The 16,202-nt window shown below is 37.3% G+C and overlaps 1 protein-coding gene across 1 annotated transcript in view; it reads right to left on the bottom strand.

Moving 5' to 3' along the window:
• The window catches only part of RNGTT (RNA guanylyltransferase and 5'-phosphatase), a 182,644-nt gene that overhangs the window by 52,872 nt on the left and 113,570 nt on the right, over positions 1-16,202 (bottom strand). Inside the window, exon 13 of the mRNA XM_082048859.1 lies at positions 10,019-10,119. Within this exon, the coding sequence (XP_081904985.1) occupies positions 10,019-10,119 (101 nt within the window). The remainder of the gene's footprint in view (positions 1-10,018; positions 10,120-16,202) is intronic.

The following is a 16,202-nucleotide window of genomic DNA, read 5'->3' as shown; positions in this document are numbered from 1 at the left end:
AATAAAATGGATAATCATTAAAATTAAGAAGACAAAAGGAGGATGGAGTTCCCACATGCAAACATGAGGAGGAAAAGAGAAGAGTTTTGATTCATAACAGCCAAGGGAATTCTTTTGCATTTGTGTTTGTGTTTTTAATTGTACAACATAAAGCAGCATCTGTCACTTTTGTGTGTATAAACACACACACACATATATGCATGTAGGTACATATATTTATAAATAAAAAATCTGATTCATTTCATATGATGCTGAAACAGCTTACAACCTTGGAAATCTGGGTTTCAAAGTTGAAATAAATGCTTATTTCTCACATACACAATGATGCTAAAAATGAAGTAGGTCCTGTGAGTGAACATATCTTCCATGTTTTTAAGATAAAAGCCTTGAAGTTCATTTCAGAACAGAATTCAGTACAAAACTGTCTTTGTACTTCACACGCACTGTCATGAAACTGCCTTTTAAAAAGCAAGAAAGTATGAAAATTGTATGAAAATAAGGAATTCTAGCCTTTGTAAGATGCTCTAGTAGGATGACATGCTTACATCTGTTGTCAGATGGAACCAAAACTCTACTGAAAACAATTAAAGGCTTTTTACAAAGCAGTAGATGTTCCCTTTCAAAGTGCACAAGCTCCATACCCAGTAGTTACTGTTCTTTTCCCTGTTATTTAGGTAAGTAACAATATGGATTCTTCATTGACTCATCAGGCCTTGATTATGCAAACTGGTCTCTCCCTGACAGCTACATGCATCTATAGTCTCTCTGATTTTCATGTGTTTCTACAATAGGATAAGCATATTTTCCCAGAAAAAAGTACAAGCTGGGTGTTAGCCAAAAAGATGGCAAGTGTGAACTACCAAGCTTGTGGCAGAGCCTAGGTCATTAAAGTAACAGATATTAAAAATCTAATTTATTTCTTCGGAATGTAAATATCCCCTAAAACGACAATTTTTGTCATATTTTTTTAAAAACAAAAATCACAACCTGGATCCCTACAAAACCAGAGATACTGGATAATTATTCTAAAAAATAATTATGTAGGTTTCTTCTCTAATGTCTCTGAGGTTGTAAGATAAGCGCATGTACCAAGAGTTTCTCTTGGCTATCAAAGGGGAAGGTGAAACTGCTGATAATCCCCCCGCATTTTAGAAGCCCACAGTTGTATGCATACCATATTGATAACACTGTTATGGCAGAAATGCAAACAACCTGCATCAGGGTCATTTATTTTGTTGACATGTTTTGCTGATTCCAATGTACTTGTGAATTCAGGACGCCACAAAAAGCGGGGCTTCAGGTTCCTAAACCAATTTCAAAACATTCTGATGGTATCAAAGCAAACAGAAAGGTACTCTTGGAGTTATGACTGTCATGAATTATTCTTATCTTCAATATATTCATTATTTAGTACTTATATCTGTTCTTTTATGATTTGTGAGTTTGGTATTATCAGAAAATTGCATAAAATAGTGTTCGGAATAAGACCAATGAAGAGTACAAAACAGTACAGTATCTCTGGCTGCCCAGTCTGTTCGTTCTACTCTACCACAGTGTTAATTCTTTTCCCCTCTCAGTTTGCTTTATTCTTCTTTGAAATACACTACAGCATGCAAGGAATTCATCTCAGCTGAGGTTTTTTTCCATAAGTACATGTTCCTCTCATTCCAAACACGACGGCAAAATACTTAGTATTCAGATCTCTAATAATTTCATATTAACGCTCTTTTCCAAACAAGGTTTTTAATGTACCGATCTGTAAACTCAAGAAAACAGACAATAAAATCTCATTAAGCAACAAACTAAAAAAAGAAAACCCAAACAACTGAATACTAATACAGACTGTAGGCAATTAATGCAGGAAAGAATATTCTGAATTAAGGTATCATTTATAGCATACTTATAAAATCTAGCAAATACTCCTCGTCTGAAGAACAAATAGTTACCACAAGCAAAAATGCATTTCAAAGAAGCTCATATCAATTTATAAAATCCATTAAAAACACTTTGAACAGGATGTTCGAGAATACGCTCTAATAACTTCTATAATTTAAAAAGTTAATTTATATTGGTGCAAAAGAAAAATACGTTCACAACTGGATTTTATTAAGTCTAAGAGCAGCATACTTATTGTTCAAGATATAGCAAAAGGAAGACGAATATTTTCCCTATTTAAATTAGACAGTTTTAAAATTATGCATCTGGCAAACCTTTATAACATATAACAAAGAACAATGTGAAATTCCTCTTTATAAAAAAATGCATGTTATTTTACTTTGCAACTCAAAATTCTTCCCTACAACAACGATCCCACAATTTGTAAAGTAAATGTAGGTACAGCAAGTATTCTGAAAAATTTCTATGAATATATACAGTAAAGAAAGCATGAAGAAATAAAAACAAAAATGTTTATAAATATTCAGTAATGAAATGTCTAACAGTTCCATATCATTTGCAAAATATTTAAGATCTGATCTATAGGTAACCATACAATAAGTCTGATTGGAGAGGACCTTCACATGTCACTTGCCTCATGCTCAAGACAGGGTCAGCTTCCAAGTCGTATCAGGTTGCTCACAGCCATGTCAAGTCAACTTTTGAATATCTCCAATGATGGAGACTACTCTACAACTTGCCAGTCCTACTACAGTGTTTGACCTTTCTCACACAATTTCTCCTCCTGTCCTTCTACAGTTCGTGTTCTTTGCTTCTCATTCTTGCAACATGCATCTCTGAGGGGCCTGACTCCATCTTCTCTATAACCTGCCATTAGCCTTCTTTTTCTCATCCCAAAGCCAGTTCTCTCAGCCTCATGTTCTCCAATCCCCTCACTGTCCCGGTGGCCCTCCACTGGCCTTGCTCCAGTGCATCAATGTCTTTCTTATACTGAGGAGCCCAAAACTAGACACAGCCCTCCAGATGCTGTCCCACAAATGCTGAAGAGAGGTGACGAATCACCTTCTCCACCTGCAGCCCAGGTATCAGCTGGCCATATTTGCCACAAGGGCTAACTGCTGCCTCAACGGCAAAGCTTTGCCTTCCAGTACCCTGAGGTTCAGTTTGTTTAAGCAGTTCCTAACTGGAACTTGCTCACCTGCTGGTAGCAATTTATTTCCTTGTTCTCTGCCACAAGGTTCAGGGACCTCAAAGACCAGTCAAGATCAAAGCAAAGGCAGCACTGGGTCCCTCAGCCCTTCTGTCTTTTCTCATTATGACTCCTGCTGCATCAGCAGTGAAACGTTTTCCTTATTCTTCCATTTGTTACAAAGGAACCTACAGAAGTCCTCCACTTATCTGCAACTCCAGCTGGGTTTTGACTTTCCTAATTACTTCCCTCTGCACTCAAACACTGTTTTTATGTTCTCCACCGAGGCCTGTCCCTGTTTACATCCATCCTCCATACCTTTCATTGTTTGTGTGAACTGACTCAGGAATTCCCCATTCCAGCAAGCCAGCTGTCTGCTCTACACTTGTCTTCCTACACACTGGAAAATTCTGTGTCCTTGTGCATTTTGAGGATGCTGTCCTTGAAGAGCAACCAGCTCTCCTGGGTCCCTCTGCACTTTAGGGGATACTACCTACCTGTTCCCTGAAAAAGCCAAAGCCAGCTATCCTGAAGCCCCAGATTATTTTTCCACTGCCTGTTTCTCTCACTCCTCTCTCAGATTCTACCACCTTGTAGTTGTTTAGCTGGGGATGGCCTCAGCCCTCAATTTTCAGCAAGAAATCTAAGCTACATAGCCAAACAGGAATACAATATCTATCCAAATGTAAAATAGGGCAGCAAAGTGCATGGGAGATAAGGAAATTTTAGGGGCATACAGTCTTTGGGAGCTTTTCTTGATCTTGCTTCCAGATAGAAATGGATCTTTAACAGAGTGGATAATTGTTAAGATAGCTGACATAAGCAACTGGAAAGACTGCTTTAAGGCGGCAGCTAGTTCAAGAAAAAAGAACAGGGTCTATAAAACATACAAGGCTACATTTACATTCCATTTTGCAAGCATATAGATAATTTTAGGATGATATGAGGCAAAGCTTTTAAAAATCTGGAGAAATGAGTAGCTAACCTAGAATAATTATCTGACAGATGGAGACTGCCCAAGGCTGCCACTTGAACACATAAAAAGATGAAGCTGAGTTCGTTTCTGAAATTCAACATTAGAAATTCCAAGAGCATCCTGAGTATTAGTTGTGGAAAGTACAACATTATGTTCAGTGTACCAGAGTACAGTTAGAGGTTAGATTCAACATCGCACTTTGAAAATAGTTTTTAAAAACTGAAGTGTTACAAAAAGATTTTAAATATCCTCACATAAACACTATTGCATAAATACCTAGAGCACAGTGCCTAGGTAAAATGTATATCTACTTGCTTCCATTGCAATGCCAGTGGTGGCAGCTGTGCACGCATATTTCTACCATGGTAATATTTGTCCTTCCCCTTCTTGTGCCACCGCGCTGTTCTTTCTACACATAACACCCTTTCTCAACTAGTTTCCACAGCCCTGCACCTACATTTCTCCAGAACTAGCAAGACGGACTGTGGTAACAGGTGAATGCCTGAAGGTAATAACTAAACAAATTACCCCTTTACTTTCAATTGCAACTCTTACATCCCACAAAATGTAAGCAAATTTGAAGCACACGCTTCCTTTTAATAACAGTACAGCCATAAATGCAGTTAATATATTCAAACCTGCACTCCTCCTGCTGTCATCCCAACACAGCGCACCTTTGCATCATCTTGTTCTTATTTGTTCTGTAATTGCTGTGCGACATCATCTGCATTCTGCCTCATAACTCCACTGTACTCGACAGAAGTGCAGCCCCAATCCTGACTGTGATCTTTGGAGGACAGAGGAGTATGGGATTCTGATTTTTATCGCCAGGGTACTATTTGTAAAGCTCCCTTTCTGTGAGCGATGGCATGCGTAAGAACAAGTTTGTGCTCCTTGATAAGGCGCATTCTGCAAACAGGTGAGAAGACAAAGAGCTCGCAGCCCAAACTGAGAATTTATGAATCACGTAAGAGGGGGAATGAAAAGAGAGGAGGGAGCAACGAAACATGGGCCAAACAAACTATCATGTCAGTTCTGCAGATTTTGGCTGATTCAATTAACTTTCACGATTCTTCAGCCAGTTACCATTTTTTTTTTCTCAAAGCAGAGAGTGAGGGAGACTAGTTTATAAAACAGATATGCTACTCGATGACAGAAAACAGTGATCTGAAAGCAAATCAAGTACATCAGTTATTTTGAATCAGTTGCAGCTTCTTCCTCCCTGCCCAGAACTTTTTTCTAATTTACAGAACAAAAAGGTCAACTTCACATCTAACAAAAGGAAAACATTCACTTGCCTGGAGTTACAATATCTGTATCTGGTTGCTGATTTGTAATTACCAATGTATCCAAGATTTCAAGCCCCTCCTGTCAACATGTGAAGCCCCCGCTGTCCTTGAATGTATTGTACTTTATCTCCCATTTTTTTATTATTTGACAATGCCCATGCTAAACAGAACTTTGCCTAAACACTGTTTGGTCTCCTATGTGGTCAACTTAATCATGGATATAATAAAAAACCAATACAGACTTGCTACTAACAAAGAGTTCAAGTCTACTTCAGATTACTTTTTTTTTTAAAGAAACAAGCCTTTCTTACTATTTCTGTCTTAGAAGATGAGTAAAATTCTTGATTCTTTCCAGTACTTCAAGGTTCTATATATATTTTGTAGTATTCTGCGATTTCAAATGGTATAACATTGACCCAGTAAGACATTCACTCAAAGCAAATAAAACCAAAGCCTTGCTTGTAATTTGATTTTATCATGTCTGATTCAGATAAAATTAAGGGACCTGCACAGGCTAATTAAAAAACTGTAAAAGGAAGTATGGACATTTAAGAAATTCTGGTTTTGGAAGCTGCCACAAATCTGGCACTATGTAGATATTTTCAGTTGATATTTGTGACATTTAAATAAGGCTCAGAGTTGTTGGGGAGGGGGTATATTTTTTTAAGAAATATTCTTAGAATCAGACATTAGGGGAAAAAGCATATCTACTGTTTAAAAACAGTCTTCTCTGTAATATGACTGAGATATTGTACATGGCAATTAAACATCCTCAACATTCTCTTCTAATAAGGTCGTTTAACTTGTAGGTCACTTGGAAATGCAATTGATGTGTTTAAGTCCCTGTTATTTTATTTTCTATAAGCATCATCACAATTTAGGAAAAATACAAGGTACTGTTATATTGTCAAAGGCTTCCGCTTTGCATTGTTGATGTGAGACCAATATCTTAGTAAACCCGAAGTGACAGAGAAGCGCTGCAAGTGGGTCTAACTTTTTAAAGCACCCATAATGTGGGGGCTTTTAAGTTCAAATGCTGTGTTTCACCAGAGATAAACAACAAAGTACTCTCTCGTTTAGCTGATTTAATAAGCTGTCAGTTGTTGTTTCGGTTTTTGTATTGTGTTTGATTGTGGTTTTTGTTTTTTGTTTGTTTGGGGGTTTTTGGTTTTGGTTTGGTTGTTTTAGTATGATTGTTTTGAAATAAAAGTAACTATATTGATGTGATGAGAAGAGATTGAGAGAGTGCATAAACTGGAATTCTTGCAAACACAACATAAAAAGAGTTAATCTAACCATCATCCTGATGCTTGGACAGGCTGGACTATGACAATACACAGGGCACAATTACCGTGGCTCAGCTGATATGCTGTAATTCACTAAGGTGCAATAATGCGATTTCTTTCAAATATGTGCACTGAACAGGAGTGTCAGGATTAGGTCACTGAGGTTACAGAGACCCTGCCTTTCTTTGGGATGCTATAGTATCTTTTTTCTTTATGTTTATTCTTTGTTATGCAGTCTTCATAGCTACAGGAAAGCTTATTCTAAATGTACTTCATAGATCATAAACTAAATCCTTTTTAATTCAATGACAAAACTCTCTCCAACATGAATAGTGAAATAAATGAACCCTAGATAAAAAACAGTTGGTCATTCATCCATAACCGAACTACATCTGGGGTGAAAAACAGCAATTTTGCAGTTAACATTACTATTGCAGACTGATCTATGGGTGGAAATGCGCAACTGAAAGCACAGGGGAATTTTAGGTAGATGGAAAATAATCATACTGAGTAAAATCTGGCAGACTCCCTAGAGGCAACTCCTTTATTCAAACGAAAATGCACAGGATTGTTTACAATTGTTCAGGATCTCAATTACATATGCCATCCAAAAGACATGTCCAACAGCTGACAGTCCTCTAATCTCATGCTACTGAATAAATAATGCCCTGTATGCTTTTTTCACTACTTAAGTGAACAGGGAACTATAAACACAAAGGGCTGGATGGCTCGAGTTTTGCAATACAGGTTCAGCCTGTATCCCTACTGGCCAGGCTGTGAGCTGTGATAATACCACACACACTTGTAGCACAATTTTAGATATGTCTGCATTTCAAGATTTAAAGATGAGCCTGTAAATCAGAACAGAGGACTTGGAAATTACAGACAGTCTGCATTCTCATTTTTTCAAGCTGTGAACTATTTGAGATCAATACTTTGACTTCTGCTCCTCATTTGTCAGTAAGAGATCAATATGAAGGCATAACTTCTATTTCCATAAATATTATTGCTTAACTCCACCAGAACTACACAAAAACTCTGTAACAGTACTTTAACCACATCTGTATTACTCTGCTGTCAAATGCACGACAGATTTCATTTTGGATTACTGCAGAAGAAGAAAACATTTTTTACTTAAAAGGTTGAAACCAGTATCAGTGCTTTTAATCTCGGTGGGGCAGGGGGAGCAGGAAGCCTAACTGTGTTATGTTAGAATTGCCATTAGTAAGACATTCAGTTCATCAAAACAGAAATCAACCATTTTATTATGGTAGTGCTCAGAATTCAGGAACTGTCTTTTTACAGTCTAAAATTAAAGATGCTTCTTTTAAAACTCTAGTCAATAACTTCAAAATCAGTATAATTCTGATATTTCCTCAAATGAGTTCAGATTTTACCAAGTGATAAATTGCATAATCAAATTAACAACTAAAGCAGTTAAACCTCAAGTGTTTCATTCATTATTTGTGTTTAACTGGGCAGAAGCAACTGTTTCATAGGTCATTACTTAACATAAATACTTCTCTCCCAACAATGCAAAATTATTACTTTTCCACCCAGTACTTCATTAGCTTTTATTTGTTGGATAAATGCACTTATTACTAATACCAGTCAATGATCATGTGAGATGAAGTAAAACATATCCGGAATATTGTACTTTACCGAATGTCAGATTTCTAGGATTATTTTTTGTTATGCATGTGAGAGGAATACAAACATTAACATATTTAACTATTACAGTATTTACAGACTAATAGAGGTAATTATTTCCACAATATGAGCAATGCACTTATTTTCACACAGCTACAATATGGTAGAACTTTTCTAAATACTAGAAGTGTTTCCATTTGCACACTAGAACAGCCATTCTTTAATAACTCGCTACTAACTGCCCAATTTTTTAGCAATAGTTTTTACTGGCTAATATTTTATCATGTTTTCATGTTCTGATCAAATAACCTATGACGCAATATATTAAATGTAACAAAATAGCACTAACAATTTTGTATTTGAAATCAGTGTTGATTAATCAAGCTAATACTCCTTTTTTAATGTGAAATGAAAAATCTGTTGCATTTTGCTTCTGAATCTCAGGATACTACCATACACTTACACTTCAATAGAAGTCACAAGAACACCATAATAAAAGTGACCTTCCTATCAAAAAATGTTTTTTGTTGGTTTTTGGTTTTTGTTTGTTTTTTTTTTTTTTTTAAACAGAAACCTTTCCTATTACACAGTTCTGTGACTTAATTAAGAGCCAAACAAACACAAAATGTTTGTAATGAGCTGATTCTCTGAAGTCAAAATATTCCTGTATATGCTCTGAAATAGCTATGTTGTTACTGAGAACTTCATGCTACATTTTCAAATACAAAAATCTGAACAGACACTTCCGACCTCGTGAAATGCTCATAAGTTAGCAGATGAGTACAGTTTGCAGAATAAACCGCATATCCTTAAGATACTCTCTGTTCACCTAATATATTCATTAACATGACATGCAAATATCCAAAAGTTAGATGGGCCATTATTAGCACTCTGGTATACGTAAGCCATATATTAATTAATTGTTTAATCGTACTGGGTTGCCTGTGGTACCAAGAAAAGAAAAGCTAAATGTTGGTATTTCTTACTGTCAGCTGAAATGAGTCCCAGACGTTAAAACATTAAGCAACTTAAAAATCAATTAACTTCATTTTAAACAAAATATTTTGCAAGGTAAACTTCAAACTAGTGACTCAATCTTCACCTCCCTGACACAACTGAACATTGAAATTGCCCCTATTAAATATGTGTCGTGACTGAACTAGGCAAACGGTATATAGAAGTGTTGTAATGTAAAGGTTTATGTGTCTTCTGCCATTACAACTCACTGGTTTTGATTAAGGTTTTAATGGTTTTAAAGACAATACCAAAGAATACAGATTGAGTAAAAACGTCAAGTTTTGTTTTTCTCTACAAAAATAAGTGCCTGTTTGTCACTGTGCAGAATTCCAAAATGGAAGAAAGCTTAGGTTGTTATTATTTTGCATAAAAACAATGGAAAATAGTTATTTTACGCAAGAATTTAAATTAATATAGCCTGCCTACTTTCTAAAAACGGGGTAGTGATTTTAGGGGTAGTGCCAAATCCAAGCAGGACGTTTAAAAGAAATTTCATGAAACTTGATTTAAGAATGAGTAAATTTACGTTATAAACATCTGTCATTGTTTTTCACTACAGCACTCATCACAACAATTGTTTATATTTTCAATGAACAAAGTCTACAGAATACAGAAAGATGCCCCAGGAAATGTCAAGAAATACCAGAGGAGGGATTATCTGCTAAGGGACATTCACACAAGTGCTATACATTTAAAAAGGGAAGAGATTACATACCCCTCTCCACCAATTCTTGTTATCTTTAGACGAAAATCAACAGAGTTCAGGCTGGGTGGCTTCCACTTCAAAATATCATCACATCGACCCGGCTTGTATTTCTGAGGACAATCAAAAAGCAGTTTAATTATGCTTATTGTTTTTCACTGGTTTTAAAACTAACAATTCAGCATTTCAGACTATATTAGCTGTCTCTAATGAATTACAATACTTAGTATCTGAAACAATGAATTCCATTACCACAGAGGTAGTTGTGCTTCACTACTTTATTTGCTGCTCCCTTTTGAAACTGCTTAGTACTGTACCCAAGCCACTGCATATAATAAAATGCTGAGAATTGAAAGAAAAGTTAGCATACAGCATACTTCATTATCTCTCTCTGGCTAAAGGAAAATTTCAGCAAAGAAAATAAGAAAGCACAGTAACAAATGAAAACAGTGATGGGACATTTAAGGTAATCGCAACATTTGCGAACAATTCTATGAACAATACTTTTGTTATTCATGCTGTTGGCTGACCCAACATGAAAGAGCCAGCAGTCTCCATACTGCCAACTCTCAGAAAGGCCCATCAGAAACATGTTCTTTCATACCAAAGGAATTTAAGTGATGTAAAGACATAAAAAACATCATGACATACAGGGACATAAATAAGGAAATATCTGTTGCTTAAGAGAAAGGGCAGACACTTGAACAAAAAGTTACAAGGAACAATATTCTCTTAAATTAGAGCTTTGGTTTCTCATGGTCTCTTCTATCATCTGCTTTGGTTTACTAAGCTGACATTTTGTTTGTCCTCAGCTAACAATGAGAGCAAACCTGCCAACCCTTCCCATCAGAATAAAAATGAATACAGGAAAAGTAAAAGAATAATTTGGAGATGCACAGAACAAGAGTATTTAGTTGTTAGATCATTATTAATCCACAATGAGGAAATTTATGCAATTTTACCTAAAAATAGCCAAGAATGTCCAGTGTCTTTTAGTAACATAGCGATCACTACCATCACATTGCATCCATGCCGTGCTAAATATTTGAAAAATGCAAAATTTATTGATGATAAACCTAACAGTTGTAGTTCTAACATGAAAAAAGCAGGTGAAGAATTTTCTGTTTCCTGATGTATGCATGGAAAGTTATTGTTTCCAAAATAAATTCACTGCATCTTGCTTATCATTTCTTGATGAAAAGATGGTGCATGACTTTTGCTAGACAGTAAGTACAAGCAAGCTTCACGCAACTGAACCTCAAATTAGCTCTAAACATTTTTAGTCGTGGTTCTCCTACTCATGACAAAACTAAACTACTAAAGGAAGCTTCTGGAATTTGACCGTGGCTGGCTACAGTGCATCTTCTTTTATGTTTTGATCATGCTCCTTAAATGGTTTGAGAGGGATGACCTCATGTGTTCTGTTCTGGTTCCTGTTCAGGGTGCTATAAACCCCTTCCAAAAGTCAGTATTACAGCCATCTGCCTGACTTACTATTGTAATCACACACATATACATAACTTTTATGACTAAAATGTGTTCCAAGAACAACAGGGCAAAATACAGTTTTTACAAAGACATTACTTGCTCTCTCTTTTGCAATTTCTTATTTGGCCAAAGACAATTATTACTGCCAAGTATTTACTAACTAGTTCAAAGAAGAACTATGGGGAACACTTCAGTTTGTGACAAATTTCTCCACAGATGGTGAAAATTAAATTTATAAAACAGCTGCTACAGCACGTATGAAGGTTGAAAAAGGTGTTGATTTTCCTGTACAGAAGATTCATCTTAATGGTTGCTCTTCAGTCTTTTAGCACTGAGGTCTCCAAGTATTCTGTAAGTATCATCTGTCAATCACACATAATCCTAAAATTTTGTTTTAAGCCTCTATGTGGCATGACTTATAATTTATTGACTTGCAATAATCTTCCCAGCAAGATTACTGGACCGTCTACAGTGATGGATTTGTTAATATATACTCAAATAATCAATTTCTTTATAAGTAGCAGGTCATATTTTTGAGACCTCATGAGCTATGAAGACTAGACCCAGTCTAACTGACTTTAGAAAACAACCTCAACTGGTTTAATAAATGGCTCCAAACCATCTTTTTACGTATCATTTCTTCAAGGAGAAGATTAAAACAGGCTAATAGTCTTCAAGAGAGTGGAAATTTTCTCTTCTGTACAGAAATACAGTCTCACTCAAAAAACATCCCATATTTTGTGTCAAAATGGTAAATTTGGACTGCTGCTGTATTCACAAGTACTAAATATTTCCTCCCAATCACAAATGGGAGCATTACATTCTGGTGGAACAAATATTGAAGTATAGGATTGAAATATACCCTGTCTTGAAAACTAAAGACCAAGATTTCTTCTGAGCAAAGTGAGAAAATTCAAAGCCCATTAAGGGAGGAGCAAAGGCTTCTTCCTATTTGTACTTACTTCTGCCTGGAATATAAACCCTGAAAACGCCAGAGGCTCCTTTAGGAAATGAATTATTATTGACACAAGAAGAATGACCCAGCCTCTCTGAGTGGCGGCGCTGATACCCTGGGAAGAGCTGCATCCGATCGACAGAACAATGGCAGAAAGGCCCCACTAGAGCTCTGGTGTCCTGACTCGGACACCAAACAACAGCACGTGCTCAGGGATGGGGAAAAACGAAGCAATCCCATACGATATTTTTTATAACTACTCTCTCAGAGACGACCCATTTTCAGGCTCAGAGACCTCCTGATGCGGATGTGATTCAAATCTAATTCCTACCTGTTTACTGATTTTTGGTTTCCCCTGCATGAGCTTGCCTGGCTCCCCAGTAAGACCATGTAAAATGTCTACCAGCTGTAAGAGCCCGCAACAGAGCGTTCCATGCCCAGCCCAACCACACTGCAAGAAAAACCACGACCTTTTGATCGTTCTGAACCAGCTTCTGTTGACTTCAAACCCTTGCACTCCCTAGGGCTCATACAGAGATGGTGAGCAACCAAACACCATTGCTTCTATGCTGCTGATGGCTTGATGTGCTTCTATACGCACAGAAAGACACTCAGCTCAGAGGCTATTATTTCACATGTGCAGTTACTCCACATTTACCTTCATAGAGGTTTATGTGCTGTTTTATCACTCAGTCTTGTAGGGACTTACTATAATTCTCCAGATTTAGCACCCGCCCTTGGTGATCCAGCAAGAAAATGTCACTTTACGGTTCATCCCATTTTCCATCTTGCTTATGCGCAGTACAGGTGACTCCCCACCCTGGTGAGGACTGAACAGGATCCCATCCCTTCACTCCTACTTTTTAACCAAGTGCTTATCTGTGTAAGAACCTTTTCTTTCAAGTCTCACATCTGCTTTAGTTTCTTCAAGTGTTTTTTTTTTTTTTATTAGAAACTTTGACAGAAGCTTGCTGGAAGTCTTAGCAGGGAATACCATATGATCCTTAATCAAATGATTTTTGATCCCTGTGTTGGAGACGCAGAACTTTAAAAAGGCATGCAGTTTTACCCAACTATATCATGTTTACCCAGATATCATCTACTGTATTCCTTATTATAGTTTCTACTCCTTTGTCCAGTACAGTCATCAAGCTTAGAGGCCTTACTTCTTCCCTGATCTTCCATGACACCTGCCCTCGCCCTCAGTTTTTTTTAATCAGCATTGCATTTTCTACACATACTTCAACACTAATGTATATTTTCCCATATGATCTACTACACAATTTTTTCAAACTCCTTTTCCAAGACTGGCAAGTTACATCCTCCTAAAAGTCAATAAGAAACCAACTTCACAACAGACAGGAACAACTACTCCAAGATCAGTAATGAAAAGCAGTGTTTCAACAGGACATACCTGTGATTGCACTGCTGGATTCACAATTTTGACTCAAGTTTAAATAGAAAATTAATTGGCTGACTTGCTTGAAGGGACGTGGAGGAGGATTTGTTCTTTAAGATGAAGTTATTTCTTGCCTTTACCTCTAGAACCAGCACAGTGTGAAACAAGCCTCAGCTAAACATTTTGCCCTATTAATAAGAAAATTGAGGAAAAACTATCCCTAACGCACTTAGACAAAGAGATCTTACCTAGAAATCAACGGGAATAAATATACACTTTTGACTATGACACTTAATTTGACCATTGCCAAATAACACCCTTCTCACTTGCTATACTGAACACCTGCTAAAGGTAACATGCGATTCACAAATATCTTTCCAAAACAGTTACAAAGGCTTTTATGAGCTATCAGACTTCAAAGCTCATATTAAGAACAAGTTATACAGCCCCACCCAGCCTTCTTCTGTTACCATGAAAGACAGAAACTCACATGAGAATTCAATCAATTCAACCATTAGTAATCCCTGAGAAGGAGATTATTTTTTCTAACAGGTGAGTCCATAGACACGATACAGCAGTAGTTAGTTCTTGAGTTTGAATGCTAAGTGCTAAATCAATTTCTTTAAAGATGAGCTGGAGCCCAACAAGAATTCTGCTTGTTAAGTATGTGAAAACTTCACCTTAGATGAATCATTGCATACTGCAGACCTGTTCTGCCTGAAGTTATTCTATATTCTAATTCCAAAACAAAATGTGAAGCAATCTGTCTGAGACCAAGCTACTCCCTAGCATTTTAAATATAGTATTCATAGCAATGATATCCTCATCACCACCCCCCGACAAATATGCACGTACATGACTACTTCTAACACATATCAGATCCCATATCATCTTCAATATAAAGTTAATGGTTCCATCTGAAACATTTCAGTCTAGCGTAACCACAGAAATTAGAACTCCACACCAAAAATGTACACTGACAAATCAGAAACTATCTCAAATAGCTTTAAAGGATTGGACTAGATGCTACTGAAGCCCCTTCCAACCTAAATTATTCTACAAAGCTCTAATCTCTCTTTGGATGCTCACAGGCTGCGTACAGGTTGCACTTACACTAGTATTTTAATTTGCAAAAGTAATGAACTTTCAAAGCAAACCCCCCAGTTGTTCCTACTTAGTAAATGTTAGATGACATAGCAGGGCAGCTCTGGTGCATGCAAACTGGATTCCATTTACATAAAACCAGACTTGAAGTTTCACTTTGGGGACACACCTACTGCACTTGAGCCCATACTTATGGACACCAGAGTCCAAGGCAAAGGCCGTCCCACTGCAATGTCACCCAGCACCTACCTCACACAGATCAGCTTGAGCCGTGAAGATATCCCACGACATCCTGAAATGCCACTTCGAAGAAATAATGCTGTCAGTGCTTTCAAGTTGGTTAGGAAACCCAGCCCTCTAATTTCTACCAACTCTGCTACTCATTCAGCATCTACCCAACTTTTCTTCTATCTTTGCATTATTATAGTCATTGTTATTGTTATTATTAAAATAAATAATGGCCCTTTTGTGGCCATTCCCTCCTGGCAGAACCCCAGCTCCTTTGTTTCCATCATACCTTTCTTTTTCATGAGAGTACTATCAATCAGTATCACCTTTGCTCAAGACGATAAAGTCCAAGGACAACAGATGTGTCAGAAGTAGTATGGCAAATGTACCCCTATTAGGAAGATCTTGAACTTCAGGAAAGAGCACAATAACCAACCTAAAATTCAGATGTACATCCAACACCTTGGGATGCAGAATCCTTATTGAAGACAGCCCCACAAAAAGCACATCCTCTGACACCCCTCAGAAGCTGCTGAATCTCATAAATTCCTGACCCTATACTCAACTCCACAGACTTCAGTGGGTCCACTCAACTCACAGTTTGGGATTTTTTGTTAGACCCCGATGGGCCATTTTAGCACTCCCGGGCAAAGTTTTGGGTTGCTGGTCATGTTGAAGCCCAGATCCACTGCCCTGTCCCAAAAAGTACTAAGTCCAGTTGACCCCTTCCTCCACAGTTGCCCATAGAGGGGACAACTCTTTTTTTCCTCTCCCTACAGGTCACGAGAAAGGCTGGCCCTCAAAGTTCTGTTATCTGAACTTTAGCTGACACATTTCTTGTAGGTTGCAGATATTCCTCCCACACAGGTTTTGGTTTTGCCTAAAGCCATGTGTCTTCTCAGCATTTGGCTTCAATGGGAGGTTCAGCAGAAAGCTGAAATCCTGGGCAACGGGGATGTTCACTGTCCATAATGAGGATGAAGTTTCACTTCAAACAGCTCCTTTCACATGGGGCAGACTTT

The sequence above is a fragment of the Streptopelia decaocto genome, assembly GCF_964273445.1.
Source record: "Streptopelia decaocto genome assembly, chromosome: 3".
Classification (NCBI taxonomy): Eukaryota; Metazoa; Chordata; class Aves; order Columbiformes; family Columbidae; genus Streptopelia; species Streptopelia decaocto.
The sequence above is the reverse complement of the archived record's forward strand: the minus strand, read 5'-3'. Positions and strand labels throughout refer to the sequence as shown.